This window comes from Vipera berus, assembly GCF_964194415.1.
Source record: "Vipera berus genome assembly, chromosome: 4".
NCBI lineage: Eukaryota > Metazoa > Chordata > Lepidosauria > Squamata > Viperidae > Vipera > Vipera berus.
The window spans coordinates 99,768,530-99,788,853 of NC_138206.1; the positions used below are offsets into that span (position 1 = coordinate 99,768,530).

General features: G+C 40.8%; 1 protein-coding gene across 9 annotated transcripts in view; it reads left to right on the plus strand.

Annotated features, from left to right (window-relative positions):
* The window catches only part of ZFAND4 (zinc finger AN1-type containing 4), a 40,339-nt gene extending 23,378 nt beyond the window's left edge, over nucleotides 1-16,961 (plus strand). For 6 of the 9 annotated variants that reach the window (XM_081326970.1, XM_081326977.1, XM_081326969.1 and 3 more), the window contains 2 exons: nucleotides 10,971-11,084; nucleotides 16,203-16,961. In XM_081326970.1, the coding sequence (XP_081183096.1) occupies nucleotides 10,971-11,084; nucleotides 16,203-16,363 (275 nt within the window). In that variant the 3' untranslated portion in view covers nucleotides 16,364-16,961. Of the gene's footprint in view, nucleotides 1-10,970; nucleotides 11,089-16,202 lie in introns of all 9 variants that reach the window. The other 3 variants (XM_081326973.1, XM_081326974.1, XM_081326972.1) reach the window with 3 other exon arrangements.
* The last annotated feature ends 3,363 nt before the right edge of the window (nucleotides 16,962-20,324 follow it).

Consider the following 20,324-nt stretch of genomic DNA (forward strand, 5'->3'; position numbering starts at 1 on the left):
TCTGAAAAGAAGACACCAGTTCTGGAAAAAAACAACACCCAGAAATTACAGAACAGTGTCTAGCAGACCAACATTGATTTATAATATATTCATAGAAACAAAATTGGAAGAACTGCAAAACTTAACTACTGCTAAGCTTGTAAGCCGCCCTGAGTCTTCGGAGAAGGGCGGGATATAAATGGAATTAAAATAAAATAAATAAATAAAATGTACACAGGGCAAAGAAATCAAAACCTTGCCAGAAGTAGCTGAGTCTATAAAGGCAAATCAGAGGGTGTCAGCAGTGGAGAAAGCCAGCATAGCTGTTGAATTGTTCTCATTCCCAAATAAGGCATCCTTTCCTGTGCCTTCTCAGAAAGAATAAAGCTCTCTAACTAAAAAAGAGGAGTTGAAGCAAAAAATACATGAGCATCTAAAATAAAATAAAAAATAACAGTATATGGTTGCCTGCATTGTTACCAAGAAAGAGCTAGCACAAGTATTAAAAGATGCCAATATTATAATATCAAATATCACTCACTGCAAGAAGCAAACCAACTAATATATACCATGGCATCAATTACATCTGAATACCTTGGATGTAAAATCAACTAACAACAAAAAAAAGCCAAACTGCACCACCAAAATGGAAGTTCGAGTTAGAAAATAAGTTAGAAAATCAAGCAAGTTAGAACTGATGAAAGAAAAGCAGCTGAAGGGCAAGAAGACCAAAGCTGCCTGATCAAGAAACATTACCTAGAAACAAGATCAAGAAAGCAGCAAATAACTGCCATAGCCAAGAAAATCAGCAGATACAAAGCTTGGTTTGTACACTGTAGAGAAAAACTCCAATTTCAGTGACATCAGAAACATTTCTACCAATCCATCGATGAAGAGACTGCAGTGAACCAGCCAACACCTGACAAAAAAGAAACAGTCTGGTTCTGAGTGCAGCTATTGGACAACCCAAAGAATTACAAGGATGTTGCTTGAATAAAGAAGATGGATAAGAATAAAAAAAAGAAATTGAAATGAAAGAACTTGTAATTAACAGAAAATACTGGAAGAACCTAGCACCAGGTGAAGATGAACTGCATAGTTTTTGGTTGAAACATCTGTCTGGTCTACACCCACTGATTGCCAAGCAGTTTGGGAACATACTGCAAGAAGGTGAAATTGAAGATTGATTAACATCTGGTAAATCTACTTGAAAACGAAGGGGATGGTACTTGGCCCTGCTTACTAACTGCTTTAAAATTGCTAAGTAGTGTGAGAGCTAATGCAGTCCAACAATATCTAGTTGAAGCAATTAGTTCTCTAATGAGACAAAATGGCAAGGATGTAATGGGCAGTAGAGAAAGAAGAGCTGCTTAATTCATTCTTTGCATCTGTCTTCACACAAAAAGATATTGGAGAGCCACTGGTATGGAATGGTATAGGGCACGGGTCGGCAACCCGCGGCTCCGGAGCCACATGCGGCTCTTTGAGCCGTCTCCTGCGGCTCCCAGTCGCCCGGTGCATGCGCACCTCTTCGAACGGGCGGAGGTGCACGCACACCTCTTCGAACGGGTGGAGGTGCGCCCGCACCTGCGTGCGCACCTCCGCCCGAACGGGCAGTGGCGCCGCTCATTGGGAAAGCAGCTGTGGCCTGTTTGCAGAGCTGCCGCCTTCAGAGGAAGGCGGCAGCCTGCAAATGGGCTGCGGCAGCTTTCCCAACAGACGGCGCCACTTCCCGTTCCAAGAAGTGCGTGCGCACCTCTCCAAATGGGCGGAGGTGCGCACTCACCTCTCCAAAACTTTGGAGAGGTGCGCGCGCACCTCCACCCGAATGGGCAGTGGCACCGCTCGTTGGGAAAGCTGCTGCGGCCCGTTTGCAGAGCTGCTGCCTTCAGAGGAAGGCGGTAGCTCTGTAAACTGGCCGCGGCAGCAGGTCTGTAAACGGGTGGCGCCACGCGTGCACCTCTCCAAACCTTTGGAGAGCTGCGCGTGCACCTCTCCGAATGGAAAGTTGCCGCGGCCCGTTACTAAACTCTACATATTGCAGAGCACACATAACTTGCCAGTTTCTAAGGAAACTGACCGGGGCCTGCGCACGCCGGTATCCCTCGCATACCTTCTCTATACCTGCGGGGGCACGCGCGCGGGGGGTTGGTGGTGGTGATGGTGAGAGCCCTACGCTTTGAAGCGCTATTGTTCAGCTTGCAACTATTTCCTGGAAAACCTTGAATGTGGTGTCTTTGGCACCATCCACGCGCCCGGTGACAAGTCCAAACGGCGCGGTTTTGCAGGGAAATGCTAAAAGCCATGATTAAGGCATTGATTGCGGCCCTCCGCCGGGGGCTTAAAAGAAGCCAGTCAGGCTTGTCGCGGTCTGATGTTGATGACAAACAAGCTTACATTTCCTTTAAAATAAAATAAAATGGATTCTCCTTCCACCCCCCCACCTCGCCCCCCGAAAGGAACACAGTATAACACTAGGCGTTTTACGTGAGGGGAAACGTCTCTCGTCTTCGCCCATCTTTGCCGCCGATGCTGTTTCCCGAGGCGCTCGGCTAAGGAGGAACTGTGGTTTTTTTTAGCGTGGCTGGGACGGAGGACTTGTCCTGCGCGTCCACAGGCAACGAGGGCAAAACCCCTTGCGACCTGGTTGTGAGAAATGGGGAGAATGAACACACACACTCGGCCTCCCCGTCGCCTGGATTCTCACTTCCCCTTCAGGCGTGCTCTGAGACTCAGGCGCGCGGCGCTTTTCGTTTGCGGAGCCGGGGGAAAAAAGTTGCCTTTCCCCGTGTTGCTTTTCTTTCTCCCTGTACTTCTAAGATTACGGAAGCTTTGCCAGAAAATTTTATGCGGGTGGTTGAAAGATGGCATCACAATAAGGAGGTGACCATTTGACTGGGTGCCAGATTAATGTCGGCTCTGCAAATGGGCCGTCGCCGCCGCGCAGCCGGTTCCATCACACATAAAGTGGCAACTGTGCGCACGTGTCTGCGCACGCGCAAGAAAGAAAATGTTTTACGCATGCGCAAAACATTTTTTGTGCGTGGACGCACGCACGTGGCTCCCACTTTTTTTTATGTGTGATGGAACCGGTTCCCAGTGGCTCTTTTGCTTTTTCAGGTTGCCGACCCCTCTTATAGGGCAGTGATGGTGAACCTTTTAGTGCCCAAATGGCAACCCAAAACCCACTTATGTATCATCAGGTGCCGGGTGGGCATGGCCCATTGGGTGGGCGTGGCCCATTGGGTGGGCGTGGCTGCGGTGGTAACAGCAGACTGGGTGGGACTAAAAAGTTCAATCAATCAGTTCCAACTTTGTGAGATCTTTTTTTTTTCCCCGCAAGAAGTTGAAATTGATTGATTGAACCTTTTTTTTTTTTTTTTGCACATGGTGGTGGAGGCCGAAAGCAAAATGGGTTATAAAACCCAGCTGAAGGCCTGGGACTGGGGTGACGGTGTGCATGCCCACAGAGAGAGGGCTCTGTGTGCCACCTGTGACACGCATGCCATAGGTTCGCCACCACGGGTATACGGCCTTCTGCTTGAGCAGGGGGTTGGACTAGAAGACCTTCAAGATCCCTTCCAACTCTATTATTCTGTTTTTCTGAAAACAAACTCACTCCACCTAAGCAGAAAGGAAACTGCCCAAACAGCAGGGGTACAAAAAATAGCTCCTAATTGAGAGGATGGTTTTGGAAAACTGCAAGAGAAGGAAGACCAACTTGAATGTAGCTTAGATTGATTACAAGAAGGCATTTGACTCCCTGACACATGATTGGATAATCAAGTAACTAGATATAATAGGGCCAGCAGAAACATTAAAAAAATGTAAAGATCAGTGGCACAATGGAAGACACAATTGCTGATCAATGGTGATAGACTGGGAGAGATTAATATCAAAAGAGGCATCTTTCACAGAGACTCACTATTACCACTACTGCTTGACATTGAATTAATATGTCAGTCAAAAATACTCAACAAGTCAGTCATGGTTATCAAACGTCAAAAATATCTGCCAGACTATCCCACCTTTACATGGACAATCTGAAGCTATATGGAAAAGCTGAAATAGAATCACTGCTCAGCTCTGTCCAGATATACAGCCAAGATATCGCCGTGGAAGTTGGACTGGGCAAATGTGCTATCCCTATCATCTCCAGTAAAAAACCAGTAAAAAACTGAGAAATAAAGATGCCCTATGGAAATCACATCAAGATTCTGGATGAAGATTGCTACAAATCTGGGCATCCTTCAAGCTGATCACATTAAGCACACTGAAATCAGAAGTGTATTTTTTTTTAGGTTTGATGGACAAACAAGCTGAAATAAAATATGGGACTTTGTTTTTATACATGTTAACTGCTTTTATATGCACAGACATGGAAGGATATACAAATTCCAACACTGGAAGAATGGATTGTAATGTTAATGAAATGGCTGAGATAACAAAAGTGAGTGTTTTAATTAAAGACAACAATTTGACTACTTTTCTTTCTACATAGAGACATTTTTTAACTTTCTGTTAGATCAAGATAAAAATGAATTTTTAATTTTGGGATTTGAAGATTAGATGTACTATGACTATGGAAATAATTGTATACTGATAGAGCATAATAGATACGCATCTTATATTTTTATGTATTTATTTAAATTTAAAGTAGGGGATATTATAGATAATTATAGAAATATACAGTATAGTAATATCCAGTAATATGTTTATGTGGATTTGTTACTATGATGCATTTATGGATTATATGTTTTTTTAGAGTAAGAAATTATGTACTACATATTGTTCCTGTTATTTAATTATTTGTTTTGTGTATCTGTAATATAATTGTGTATTTTTTGTTAAATTAAAAGAAGATTATTTTATAACTATATCCATCTTGAAGAAGGTTTGAAGTAAGTTTTTCATGTTTTTTGGAGGGGGGAATATTACTTTTTAAATTCTCCATTGCTCCTTTTCCCCACTTTTCCTTTTTGTTACAATTTTTGTATTTTAAGTATTTTTCAAACTCAGTAAAATTTTATATGAAATAAAATTTAAAAAGAGGGTTAGCGGTGAATGCATCATGACACTGAAGAAAGTTCAAATTCTGTGGAGAAAATGCCATCAATTAAACCTGAGCAATCCCAATCATTAGATACACAGCTGGAATAGAGGATTGGACTCAGGCCAAACTAGATGCCCTGGATAGGAAAACCAGAAATATAATGTCATAAATTATACCTTTCATCCATGCAGTAACATTGACAGATCTACTTATCAAGGAGCACAAGTGAACAGTGAAATGTTGCAAGTACACCAGATCATGAAAGAAGGAAAAAAGGGCATCTTTTTATCTGTTCTTTATTTGACAGTAAAGAAGATACATTGAAGTTAGTACCAAATGCAAGACAAAATATTACAGACTAGTATATGTAAAAAAAAAGCTAGCAGGCAAAGCAGATGAACAATACCTGGCAATGGCAAAGAGCAGGAAAGTTGAAGCGACAGATGGGTTAATTCTGGCTACACAAGACCAAGCCTTAAGAACAAATGCATACAAAACCAGAATTGAGAAAAGAGCAACACAGTAAAAACTGCTTCTGCAAAGAAGCTGAAGAAACAGTGGATCACCGCGGTTGCAAAAAGATTGGACAGATTGATTACAAACAACAACATGAAGTAATATCAATGGTGCATTAGAGTATCTGCAAGGAATGCTATTTGCCTGCAAGCAAAAACTGGTAGAACCACAAAATATACAAAATAATAGAAAAAGCAAAAGCTAAAGTGTTCAGTTGCATTAGAATTCAAACAGACAAGCATCTGCTACATAATACCCGGATTTAACAGTTGTCTATAGGAAAGACAACAATTTCTGCACAGTGGACATTGCAATCAAACAACACTATCTGGATATTCCAGGTCCTTGGGAAGGACTCAATAGATCACAGGTCGGCAACCTGCGGCTCCGGAGCCGCATGCGGCTCTTTGAGCCGTCTCTTGCGGCTCCCAGCCAACCGGTGCGCGCGCACCTCTTCCAACGGGCAGTGGTGCGCGCGCACCTCTCCAAATGGAGAGTGGCACCGCCCGTTTGGAGAGGTGCACGCGCACCTCCCCGAATGGGCGGAGGTGCGCGCGCACCTCCCCAAACCTTTGGAGAGGTGCGCGCGTACCTCCGCGCGAATGGGCAGCGGTGCCGCTCTTTCAGGAAGCCCGCCGCGGCCCGTCTGTGAAGCTGCCGAAAGCGGCAGCTTAGCAGACGGGCCGCGGCAGCTTCCGCAAAGAGCGGCGCCCCTGCCCATTCCGAGAGGTGCGCGCGCACCTCTCCGAACGACCGGAGGTGCGCGCGCACCTCCCCAAACCTTTGGGGAGGTGCGCGCGTACCTCCGTGCGAACGGGCAGCGGTGCCGCTCTTTCAGGAAGCCCGCCGCGGCCTGTCTGTGAAGCTGCCGAAAGCGGCAGCTTAGCAGACGGGCCGCGGCAGCTTCCGCAAAGAGCGGTGCCCCTGCCCATTCCGAGAGGTGCGCGCGCACCTCTCCGAACGACCGGAGGTGCGCGCGCACCTCCCCAAACCTTTGGGGAGGTGCGCGCGTACCTCCGTGCGAACGGGCAGCGGTGCCGCTCTTTCAGGAAGCCCGCCGCGGCCCGTCTGTGAAGCTGCCGAAAGCGGCAGCTTAGCAGACGGGCCGCGGCAGCTTCCGCAAAGATCGGCGCCCCTGCCCATTCCGAGAGGTGCGCGTGCACCTCTCCGAACGACCGGAGGTGCGCGCGCACCTCCCCAAACCTTTGGGGAGGTGCGCGCGTACCTCCGCGCGAACGGGCAGCGGTGCCGCTCTTTCAGGAAGCTGCCGCTTTCGGCAGCTTCCTGAAAGAGCGGCGCCGCTGCCCCTTCGCGCGGAGGTACGCGCGCACCTCCCCAAAGGTTTGGGGAGGTGCGCGCGCACCTCCGGTCGTTCGGAGAGGTGCGCGCGCACCTCTCGGAATGGGCAGGGGCGCCGATCTTTGCGGAAGCTGCCGCGGCCCGTCTGCTAAGCTGCCGCTTTCGGCAGCTTCACAGACGGGCCGCGGCGGGCTTCCTGAAAGAGCGGCACCGCTGCCCATTCGCGCGGAGGTACGCGCGCACCTCCGGTCGTTCGGAGAGGTGCGCGCGCACCTCTCGGAATGGGCAGGGGCGCCGCTCTTTCAGGAAGCTGCCACGGCCCGTCTGCAAAGCTGCCGAAAGCGGCAGCTTTGCAGACGGGCCGTCGCCATCGGGCAACCGGGAACCGGTTCCATCTCATTTTTTAAAAAATGGCAGCCGCGTGCGTCCGCGCATGCGCAAAAAACCTTTTTGCGCATGCGCGTGCATGGACACACGCACGCGGCTCCCTCTTTTTTTAATTTGTGATGGAACCGGTTCCCAGTGGCTCTTTTTCTTTTTTAGGTTGCCGACCCCTGCAATAGATGGATAAAAATGCCACATCCAGCCTAAACATCTGTCTGTGTGACTATCCCTAATTTATTAATAATATAAGGAATAATAAATTATTAAACTGGTATACTGACTCTCGGCAACTCATAGTGACCAAACAAAATACAATAAAACCAATAAAAGATAAAACATCATTTATCAGTTCCTCACCTATTCAGCATATTGCGGAGCTGAGATTTTAAATAGGAATCCATTCCCTCCCAGCTGTATCACAAGTTTCATAACTCACTGCTAAGGATTCCTGCCATTTTCTCACCCTCCATAGCAGATGCATCTTTTTTAAGTTTGGGTTTTGGACTGTTTTCTTTGCTTTGTTGCCTTTTTTTCTCCGCTGAGTTCTTTTTAACTTTTAGTTTTCTAATATATTCATTTTATGGGCAAAATACTTTTTTGGATATATAAGATTGCAGCAAAATCATACATTGGATTAGGAGTATGTGCTGCTAGTAAAAAAAAAAGTGGGATGGGTATGTTTTCTTCATCAGACAAAGCTTCTGCATCTTGACAACATGAGGCAGTTTTACGTAACTCCCAAATGATGATTGAGGAGTCAAGGTGTGATCAAAGCATATTCAGTGATGCTTATAAACTAAATAGCCACATATTGGGATGGGTGGGGGAGAGAGCAGGTTGGCTTACAGCAAGGGTGTCAAACTGCTGGCCTGCGGGCTGGATGTGTCATCCGGAAGCCACGCCCGCCCCATTGCTAGCAACGGCAAAATAGTCCCGATACGTCACATGACATTGCGACTTTGACATGTCTGGCTTACAGGTAGCTACATATGTTGTGACTTTCCATAATATTTCTGTATTTATCAGTCACTTATATGCCAAAAAAGCACTTTGCCAATCTCCTGTATACTACTAAAAGTCTGGTTCCTGTAACTTCCAATTGGGTGGAATGATGGACCCGGCCTAGAGCAATAATTTTTGAACCAAGATACTGCAAATGGGCTAACTTATGGAATGCATCAAAATCCAGAATCCATGATTGCTGTGAAATTTAGCAAATTTTATGAAACATTGTTTCAATCAGAATAGAGCTGGAAGGGACCTTGGAGGTCTTCTAGTCCAACCCACTGATCAAGCAAGAGACCCTACATCATTTGAGACAAGTGACTGTCCAGACTCTTCTTGAAAACCTCCAGTGATGAAGCACCTACAACTTCTGAAGACAAGCTGATCCACTGTTTAATTGTTCTCACTGTTAGGAAGTTACTCCTTTATTCAAAGTTGTTTCCTTGATTAGTTTCCATCCATTGTTTCTTGTCTTGCCTGCTACTGCTTTTGAAAATAAATTCTTCCCCTCTTTGTGGTAGACCCTCAAACACTGGACTACTGCTTTCACATCATCCTAGTCCTTCTTTTCTCTAGACTAGCCTTGACCAGTTCCTGCAACCGTTCTTCATATGTTTTAGTCTCCAGGCCTTTAATCATCTTAGTTGCTCTTCTCTGCACTTTTTCCAAAGTCTCAACATCTTTTTTGTAATGTGGTGACCAAAACTGGATGCAGTATTCCAAGTGTGATCTTACTAAGGTTTTATACAGTGGTACTATGACATTTTATGACATACAAAATGTCATAAAACATTTCCTGTGCTGAGTCCTCAGGGAATAGGGCGGTATATAAATGTGAATAAATAAATAAATAAATAAATAATGTTTGACTTTGCTATACAGTTGAACATGAGCTGTGTTCAAGGCAGATTCATCTCTGAATCTATCCCCACTTTTCCAGTGAAGGCAGTAGCTTAGAAATTCTGTTACTGTTGAAGGCATTGAGGAATCTGGTAAGGAAATTTCTATAAAATAATGACTCAAAGGATCATGGGTTGTCTAATATCTGATTTAAGGGTAAATATTTATTTAAAAAATTATAGATAGCTTTAAAGATAGCTTTTGAAGCTATACTGCTTTGGAGAAGCAGTCAGATACTCGTAAAGCAGTTTTTTAAAAGAAATGAAGATAAAGCAAATTACATTATAGTATTTGAATTAAGAATAAGATGGTTAGAAGTAAAAAGAAGAAATATAAAATTGGCTTATTTGATGAAGGTTAAAATACCCAGAATTATATTCTTTAAATAAGGTAGGATCTTCCACACTTACACCTGATTATCATCCCATTGGTTGAAAAACGTGACTCTGATTTTAAATGAACTGATATTCCTAGCAGTTTTCATACTTTTGCCACATACAAACATCTAGCTTTGGATCATTTTTCTCAATAAATAAATGAACAAATCTGCTTCTGACTCATTTGTTTAATTACAACTATCTACTTTTAGGACTTGTATGGAGAACATATCACACATTTTAGGTCATATTTATGCGGAAATGCTGAAAATTAAAAAGCATAAACTTTTAAGTATATTTAGATAAAGTAAATATCATTTTAATTGTTTGTTTTAATTATATGGAACTGCAAATACAGTATGTTACCTACACTTTCAAATGAAGAGTAGCGCCTCATACTGTAGAGAAGGGGTGTCAAACTGCCGGCCCACAGGCCGGATGCCTCATGCCAAAACTGCGCCCACCCTATTGCTGGCAATGGAAAAAAAGTTGCAACATGTCACGTGACATTGCGAGTTTGACACCCCTGCTATAGAGTATCACTGTGGTTTGTCCATTTCAAATATTTCCATGAATTTATTTAACATGCCAACTTTTACTCTTTAATCTTTCCATTGAATAAAACAGGAAAGCTCCACATGGGCCCTTTAAACAAACTTTGTTCAATCAGTGTCTCCTAAAATAAGACAGTCAGTAAACTTTGATTCACATAATAGGTTCAAACAACCCCTGTCCTATTTTTGTTCATAGAATGCTTAAAACATAAATTTCATTTTTAGAATATTATACTCACTGCCAGGTGGAAATTACATATTTAACAATACAAATCTTAAACAAGAAGCAGTTTACCTATCTCTTTTAGCACCAACTCTTATCTTTATCCTGCCATTATCAATGGAAACATTCCATCAAATTCTCTTTTTTATTACTTAATGCAGAAGAAACTGAATGAAGTTGGAGAAGTGACCCTTTGATGCTTTATAGCCCTTGTAAATTCAAGTATAACTGTGACTTCTCAAAAACCAAAAGCAGTGCAGAAAATAGATAATGCTGCCAGATAATTCCACTGTTTCACTTTCATAAAAAAATAAACATTGATCCACAGATTTGCTAGCAGGGCTGAATGTTGATGGTTTTGAATGAACAAATCAGTATTATACTATTGCCCATATTGATATAGAAGAATTATCAGTACAATAACTTAACAAGTTTTTTAAATGAACAAGTTTTAATTAACAGGTATGGTTCCAACAGAAATGCAGTATAACTTTACAATTGTTTAATATAATACATTTCAAAAATTTACCGCTGCCTGAGAAAAAAATGATAAAATGCCATATTTTGTTTTTAAAAGATAAGTGGTTTTACTAGCCTTTCTTGGCAGCTGCTTTTCCCTTGTATCATTTATTTCATAGCAACTGTACAAAATAATTATGAATATTTTACTTTTTTGAAAGCAGGTGATACAACTCATCTTCCACCTGTGAATTGTTCTATTCAACCTAAAAAGAAAATTGCAAAGCATTGCTTCCTATGTGGAAAGAAAACTGGATTAGCAACTAGCTATGAATGTAGGTAGGTTGAATTTGCATCCTAAAACCATTTACCATTATCCAAGCACAACAAAGAAATAGGAAGGGATTAGTTGGGATAAATGCTAAATAAGTATTGAGATAAAGCTGCCAGGTCCAGTCTTTCACTTTTCAGCTAGTAGTTTCTAAAATAAAAGAAACACAACCTGTAAAATGTGCATCCCTAATTAAAAATTAACAGAAGTAGGTTTCTTCTCCATCATTCTCTTTCATTGTCTGTATATAAATGTGAAGGTGACCTTAAATTTAGCAGTACTTGGACTGTAATTGAAGGGTTATTGTGTTCAGGGCTAATTCCATGAGCTAATTTTATATCAAGAAATGTCCTATTTTTCTTACGAATTGGATTTTATTCCCTCTAAAATAATAACTGTTTCCAAATGGAGAACTATTATAAACAAATGAGATGAGATGAAATCAGCAGAGTGGTAGCATATATTTTGAATTAATCAAAGGTGGAAAAAGAACAGCAACAAATCGAGAGATCTAAAATAAATAGAAGATTAATTAAGAGTTTGGGGGTATAAACATTAATGGCAACAATTTTAGCAGATTGCTTTTCTTGGTGTTTTTGACGCACAGTCTGCTTATTTTAGCATTCATCCACTCAGTTGTTCTGGAGTTCAGCCTGGTGCAGAGAGAGATTTTTTTTTTTTACAACTGGCTTGTCATTGCTACTGATAAGAGCTCAGAGGAAGGATCTGGCCCTAAGTCACTCAGCAAGCTTCCATGCTTACGGGAGGAGAAGCACCTGGGGTTTTCTGCTCCTAATTCTTAACTGCGACACCACATTACCTCTCTATTGTTTTATATCAGGGGTGTCAATCTGCCAGCCCGTGGGCCGGATGCATCATAACAAAACCACACCCACCCCATTGCCAGCAATGGCGAAAAAGTCACAATACATCACAACACATCACATGACTGCGAGTTTGACACCCCTGTTTTATATGGAGTTCAGTTAATTCTTGAATTAACCTGATTCAGAATTCAGTAATTTTGGGACATATATTTGGAGTTGACTGCCTGTTTGTATAATGGCAAATGTGATTTGTTTTTTAATTCCACAATTGCTTTTATCATGGGATTTATATTCTATATTATTTATTAGTTTTATATTTTGTCTTTCATTCAGGACAGTGGCATACATGGGGCTGCCTCTTGCCATTTTTTATAATAACCACCCCACCAATTTTAGCATTACATCTCTATTTTGTTTTTTCTATCATTGTCAGCTTTTGTGTTGTGATTTTTCCCCAGGTTTTGGGTATTTTCCTATAGGCTATGTGGCAGTTTTCCAAGTTTGTCATACAATATTGAATATTACCACAAAATGACTGATCACTTCCATCACTTTCATGGTTGTTTAAGGAACCCATTGAGTCTTGATCTGTACCTTGCAATAAAATGGCAAACATTTCCTTCTAGATTTTCAGTCTTAAACCAACCACCACAGGTGTCTACCATTGAAGCTTCTCATAAGATACCTAATAGAAAGTGTTATGACTTTATCTGATAAGAGATCCCTTAGTTTTTATTCTTTTTATTTCCTCTTTAAAAAAAAGAATTTATCAGCTCATAATGTCTGTCACATGGTTTTATTTCCATTTTCCTATACAGTGACTCATTAAGGTCGTTATATATTTAATTTATCTTCCTGTCCCATTTCTTCTTGAAATATTGTTGTTTTTTTAAACATTGGTGACCAACTCTTGAGTTCATAAGATAAATACTTAGTGGATTTCATTTACTGATCTTGAAACCAGCTCTTTCAAGAGATTAAAAATAGGAAACCACAAGGGTTTCAAATAAAGATAATCGACTTAAAACCATTCATTTAGTGACCGTTCAAAGTTACAACAGCACTGAAAAAAGTGGCTTATGACTGGTTTTCACACTTAAGACCATTGCAACATTCCATGGTCATGTAATCAAAGTTTGGATGCTTGGCAACTGGCTCATATTTATGACAGTTGCAGTGTCCTGTGGTCATGTTGCGACTTTCTGACAAAGTCAATGGGGAAGCCAGATTCACTTAACAACCGTGTTACTAACTTAACAACTGCAATGGTTCACTTAACAACTGTGGCAAGAAAGGCGTGAAATGGGACAAAACTCACTTAACAACTGCCTTAGCAACAGAAGTTTTGGCTTCAATTGTGGTCATACGTCGAGGACTGCTTGTAGTCCCTCAGGCTGCCCATCTAGCCCTAACAGCTACCTCAAGGGCATATCCAAATTCTTGCTGGCTGAAGGAGTAGTACTGCTCTACTAATCTTGCTCTTTTCCCTGTGGTTTAGTATCGATTAGGAATAGCAGTGTCACATTTGTGAGGCATTGTATTAGTAAAGTTTCATAAAATTAGTTTGGGCTGTTCCTTGCTTTTCAAAATGAGAAAATCACTGAAGTTGCCAAAGACAATAGGGGTCATCCTTATAAAACACACATCCCGAAGTACCAGTTTGCTTCAGATGTCTCCTGCCATATGTAATAAGGGAAAGCCTGAGGAAATTGAAAGGACAGGACAGGAAGCAGTTGCTGTCTACCTCCCTCTGTGTGGATCTTAGTTCTTCATGCCGAAGAAGTTGGAAAAATATTTCTCCTAGGTTTATGCCCTAATGACATAGAATAACAGAGTTGGAAGGGACCCTGAAGGATTTCTATTCCAACCCCCTGCAGGATACCCTATTCCATATCAATGGCTGTCCAGTCTCTTAAAAGTCTCCAGTAATGGGGCACCCACAACTTCTGAAGGCAAGGCATTCCGCTGGTTAATTGTTCTCACCATATAGGAAATTTCTCCTTATTTCTAGGCTGCTTCTCTGCTTGATTAATTTCCATCCATTGGTTCTTGTTTTGCCTTCGGGTGCTTTGGAAAATAGGTTGACCCTCCTCACCCTTGTGGTAGCCCCTCAAATATTGGAACACTGCTATCGTGTTTCCCCTAGTCCTTCTCTTTTCATTAGACTAAGCATATTCAATTGCTGCAACAGTTTTTATATGTTTTAATCTCCAGCCCCCTAATCACCTTTGTTGTTGTTTGTAAAGTGGTACTAATACTTCATGAGATCTTGATTCTATCCCTCTGTTAATGCAGCCTAGGTTTGCATTGACTTTTTTGGCTGCTGCCACACACAGTTGGCTTATATTTAGGTGATTTTCCACTAGGACTCCAAGATTCCTCTCACAGATACTGGTACTGAGTCACGTTTCACTTAGTCTCTACGTATACAATTGGTTTTTCTTGCCTAAGTGTAAAATCTTACTTTTACCCACATTGAATTTCATTTTGTTAGGTAGGGCTCAGTTTTCAAGTCTGCCGAGATCCATCTGGATCTTGAGCCTATTGTCTGGGGTGTCGGTTATTTCTGCCAGTTTAGTGTTAATCTGCAAATTTGATGGGTTTCCTTTCTATTCAGTCATCGAAATCATTTATGAAGATATTGAAGAATACTGGGCCTAAAGTGCAACCTTTGAGCACCACACTACTTACTTCCCTCCGTGTGGATGTAATTCTATTAAGGACTACATGTTTTGTTGAGTGCTGTTGGTCAGCCAGTTACGAATCCATCTGGTGGTACTATCTGTTCCATTTTTACTAGCTTACCAAGAAGTAGGTTGTGGTCTACTTTATCAAATACTTTACTGAAATTTAAGTATATTATGTCCACAGCATTTCACTGATCCACTTATTTAGTCACCTTGTCAAAACAACAAAATAAGATTTCTTTGGCAAGATTTGTTTTTGATGAAGCCGTGTTTGTTTCTGGTTATAACTTTGTTTGCTTCTAAGTGTTTGCTTGCTTATCTTTTTCAAGATCTTCCCAGGTATTAATGTCAGGCTGATTGGTCTGTAATTTTCTGGATCTGTTTGTATGTTTTTTTGGTTTTTTGTTTTGAATCACACCAGCTCTTTTCCAGTCTGCAGGTAGTTCCCCAGTGCTTTTGGAGAGGGCAACCTGGTTCCTATATTAAGATTTGTGTTTGTGATAGGATTACTGAATTTTGCCTTCAGGATCCCTAGATAGAGCAGAACATCAGTTTTTCCCCATTTTGTGAGATGGGCAGTTGAGAAATACAAATAAATAAAATTTATAAATATTCTTTAATGTTGGTTCCCCCTTTCTTCTAGACAATTAAAAACTCAACTGTAATTTATTATAGAATCAATTTAGATTTTACCCTCTCAATGAAAATCTCAATAGATTCCAATTTTAAAAACCAATCTTAGCTAGTGGAGACTTTCTGGAATGGCAGTTTATTTTCTTCAACGAAAAGAAAAAGATTTATAAACATGATATTTCTCTTCGTTTGACAAAACAAAGATTCCAGGTAATATGGCTATAGAGCTGCCAATCATTTCCTAAAACCATTTTCACCTGGAAATATCATAACGTATTTAGGATGTTCAGAACCTTGAGCTCATAATACTCATGAACAAAAATTCAAACAAAAAAATAATTTTTTATCTTCAGTGGGGAAAAGTTAAAAATTGTAAATAAATATTCATGATCTTTATTGGTAAAATATCTCCAAAATGTTGTGCTTTTGCAACATAACAAAGTCCTCTTAAATGAAGATGAGATTACATATTAAAGACTGATGAAGAATGTCTACATTTTGTAAATCTCATTTTGAGGGTAAAATACAGTATTTAAAAACCTCTGCAGTTTCTCTTATTTGCCAAGTTTGTTGGTTTTCAAACATTGGAAAAATAAAGTAACACTTTCTATTGATTTAGTATATTTAAAAAGTGGGAAATAGCTTAGGCAAGAAAGTCATAGAACAACGGTTTGAAAAAATTGACAATGGAAAATAATTTCTTGAAATGTGGTCTTTGTTTCTTTATTAAACCATTTTTTTCCTAGTAAATTATATGTTCTGGGCAGAAAGGTTGAATATAAGTTTTTGAAATGTTAAAATGTTCTTATAATTATATACTTACGTACCCACTTACATCCATGCCCATACAGTTTGAGTTGCTCTTTTTATTATTATTGTTGTCTTGTTTTTGAAGATTCTTTTTTAAAACTTTTTTTTTAGTTTTTGTCTGTGTGTTTCAAAACATGATTTTTAACCCTTCATTTTTTTTTTCAGATGTGGAAACAACTTCTGCGCAACTCATCGCTATGCAGAGACTCACACTTGTACTTATGACTACAAGAACGCAGGAAGGAGATTCTTGCAGGATTCCAATCCTGTTGTCAGTGCACCAAAGCTTCCCAAAATCTAAGCATAATTTTATGGTCCGTGACTGAACTGTTTTTCTTTACTGTATTTCAAATCTAAAGATTGGCAAGTAACAAGATCATCCAAAGCTCTATAATTCTGAAGAATGATGTAACACTCTTGTAACTTGACACCTTTTATTCTTTAGTGAATCAAAATTTAAACATTAGTTTTTAAAAATGTACATTCTGATTTAACAATTATTATATATTTTGTGTTAAGAATTTTATAATTGAAAATGTCCTTTCACTAGTCAAGTCTTAAAAGATGCACTTTATTATACACACATATATGTATGTATATATGTCTCTGTGTGTATATATATGTACATGTATATATATATGCACACAAAGAAACACACTATAATGAGGCTTGACAGGGTTCTGTATTGAAAATGTCTTAGAATCCCTTGGTTTTCAAATATGTTGTTTTAGTTTTTAGTATGGAGATTTCATTGTACTAGGCCAACTTTCTCATAGTAAAGGGCCTTGTAGTCTATCAAACCAGCTGAAGACCATGTTTCTGTTCTGGAAGTAACATATCATGTTAGATCATTATTCTTATCTGGCAGTTTTAAAAGCAAAAACAAAGGAAGGATTTTCTTGTTATTAAATAGAAGCCACTTTATTTTTTGTGATTTTGTGTTTTTTTAAAGATCTTACAACACTTTCAGATATTATTATAAAAAAAGAATAAATATGCTTTTTATGTAATAATTAGAGTAAGTGACTTGCTGCTTTACAGCTTGCTGACCGGAGGAATATAAAAAAATGCTTAAACCTTGATATCAAAGGTGCTTTTTCAAAAGGCAACTGGGCTGTTTTTCCTTGAGGAAGAAGAAAAAAGTTTCACTTCATATCCAATAAGCTTCATCAGTTGTGATGGTGGGGTGATGGAAGGATAGGTTCTGACAGGATGGTCGGTGGGGATGGAAGAATTGTATTTCTTTGCAGTCATCTGGTCATTAGCACTCTCTCTGAGAGCTGTTAAGGCCACTTGGAGGTTTATCTGCACCCTCAAGGTCACCTGAATCAGGGTGCAATTGGTCGTGGAATCTTCTTGGAACTGCTGAAAGCGCTGTGCTGTGGACTGGAGATAGGTGGTGTCTTATTCCTCTCCCTCTATTGAGGGAGGGGTATTCAATTCTAACATAGATGGATTCTTTTATGTAGTGGTCCTCTCTATCCAAAATGTGGATTTTGCTGTCTTCAAAAGAGTGGCCTTTGTCTTTCAAATGCAGATGGATTGCTGAATCTTCTTCCGCCATGCACTTGTGATGTGGTTGTTTTGTTTCACCAATTACAGATCTGCCCATGTCTCACTGCATTGTATTGTATATACTCCATTGCTCAGTTTATATCTGGGGGTTTTATCCTTAGGGTGGACAGGCTTCTGCGTTAATGTATTCCTGGGTGTAAAGTGTACATGTATGAGGGTTGAAAATCCTTAGTTTTTCAGATATTCCTGCAACGTATGAAATGACAACATTGCTATGTTTATTGTTCTTTTTTAAAAAAAATCTGTAATGGAAGAGCTGGGTCTTTATTTGGATTTGATGAAGGCCCAGTTAGGATAACCACAAGTTCTGACAAGTTTTAATATTTTTTCTTTTCCCTCTTTAGTGGTAGGCAAAGCTTCAGCCGGGTGGTTTTAGGGTTCTGATCACTCCCATTTTGTGCTTGAGGGGATGGTGAGAATCAAAAAGTAAATACCGATCTGTGTGTGAGGGGTTTCTGTAAACTTCAGTGTTAAGGCTTCTGTCTTCCTTAATGTGCACTGCACATCAATAGAGGGGTAGGAATAAGACATCACCCACCTCCAGTCTATAGCGCAGCCCTTTCAGCAGTTCCAAGAAGATTCCACAACCAATTGCACTCTGATTCAGGTGACCCTGAGACACAGACAAATCTCCAAGTGGCCTCAACAGCTCTGAGAGAATACTAATGACCAGATGATCCACAATCCTGTCAGTACCTATCCTTCCATCCCCCCACCTTCACAACTGATGAAGCTTCTTGGATGAGAAGCAAAACGTTTTCTTCTTCCTCAAGAAAAAAATAGTCCAGTTGCCATTTGAAAAAGCATGTTTGAGACAACTATGACCTGGATGACTGAGAATCTCCACAGACATTAAGGCTTGATAGCAGACCAATGACCTAGAGCAGGGGTCGGCAACCTGAAAAAGCAAAAGAGCCACTGGGAACCGGTTCCATCACACATTAAAAAAAAGTGGGAGCCACGCGCGTGCATCCACGCACGTGCGTGCGCATAAAACAAAATGTTTTGAGCATGCGCAAAATGTTTTGTTTTTTGTGCATGTGCGTGCGTGGATACACGTGCGCGGTTCCACTTTTTTTTATGTGGACGCACCTGCACGCCAGCGGCGATGGGTCTCCCTGGTGATGGGCTCTGGGTTGCGGCACCGCCTTCAGCCCGGGCGCCGCCGGAGCCACCCCGGGACCTCCAAACTGCTGCCCGAACACCCGTTTGGAGACCTGCTGGTGCCGGTTTAGAAAGCTGCTGCAGGCCGCGGCAGCTTTCTAAACCGGCACCAGCAGGTCTCCAAACCGCACCTCCGCCCGAACACCAGCAGGTCCCTGCTAAGCCTATTTCCTCACCCATTTTCCATTTACAGGCAAAGCTGTCTCCTATCTGATTATTCCTTAAGCAGAATCTCTCTGCCCTGTCTCCCAAGGCATTTCCTGGATACCATCACAGTTGGATACAGCTAATAACATGGCTGTAGGGAGGCAAGGAAGAGAGGGAGACTCTGGAACTATTGCACAGGAGGTGGGGGAGCAGTGACAGCCTAAAAGGTTGCACTGAAATGTGATGGTCTCAGGGAGATGTTGGCAAAAATATTGGGTGCATGTTCAATTTTCTGAAAGCTGTTAGGACAAGTGAGCCACAATCTGGTGTCTCCTGTGGATCCTGCAAGATATTAGAAAGAGGGATGAAGAAAGGACAGGAATTACAGGAGTGTCCCCCTCCCTGAACTTTGCCTTATAAAGAACTCAGGAATTCTTTCAGAGTTTCTAAATAGGATGCTACAAAACCACAAATAGTATCACAGCCTATTCAAATTGTGAAGTATCAGAGATGGAAGAGCCTCTTCAAGGTTCCCTGGATGAATGCTAGCCTCAAGGGGAGACTAGCAATCAGGCACCTAAGAAGATATGGCTGAATAACAGATGCAGCTGGAGGCAACAGAAGATGATGGCTGGTCATGGGCTCTGCCAAGCAGCTGAATGCAGAGCATAACAGAAGAAATCCGAATGGTTCCTTGCCTGGCACCCTTGATTTCCTGCCAATTTTCCTTTGGGAACAACTATTCCACTTGTCAAAATTAATGGCCCAGAAAAGCTACATGACTGGACTCTTGGAAGTCAGTCCCAAGTCAGAATGTGGCCAAATAATGCTCTCCCCTGCAGTTTTGGACATTGGTTGCTGGTACCTATGCAGGCAAGCTGACATCTTTGGTTTCAGATATCTCACTGGGCTTACTTTTTAGTACCAGTTTTTGTTAATTTTTGATGAGTTAATGAAAATAATTATTTTTCTGGAAAATTGCCATTAACTGCCACAAATTGCTAACCTGGAAAGTACATACCCATTTAAATTTTAGCAGATGATACAATTACTTGGACTAATTTAGTATTTCCAACTTTGCTAATGGTAAGACATTTGGACCTTGTTAGGTGAAAGGTTTAAATTTGATATGAAATCTCATGAATAACTAGCATAATTGGGGGTAAAACATGGGGGTAAAAATATATAATTTTAAGAGCTTAATTATTACTTTAAATCTTTCCAGCAACTGCATACATAATTTTCTTTACTATCAATGCAACAATGGAGATATATCCAGTTAAAACATGCTTGACCACTCAACATGAATCTGATGCTTTAGCAATTTCTAAAATACCCAATACTATTAATACTAAAGAATTCATTTCAAAATTCAAACCTACTTTTTTGTCGAAAGTTAAA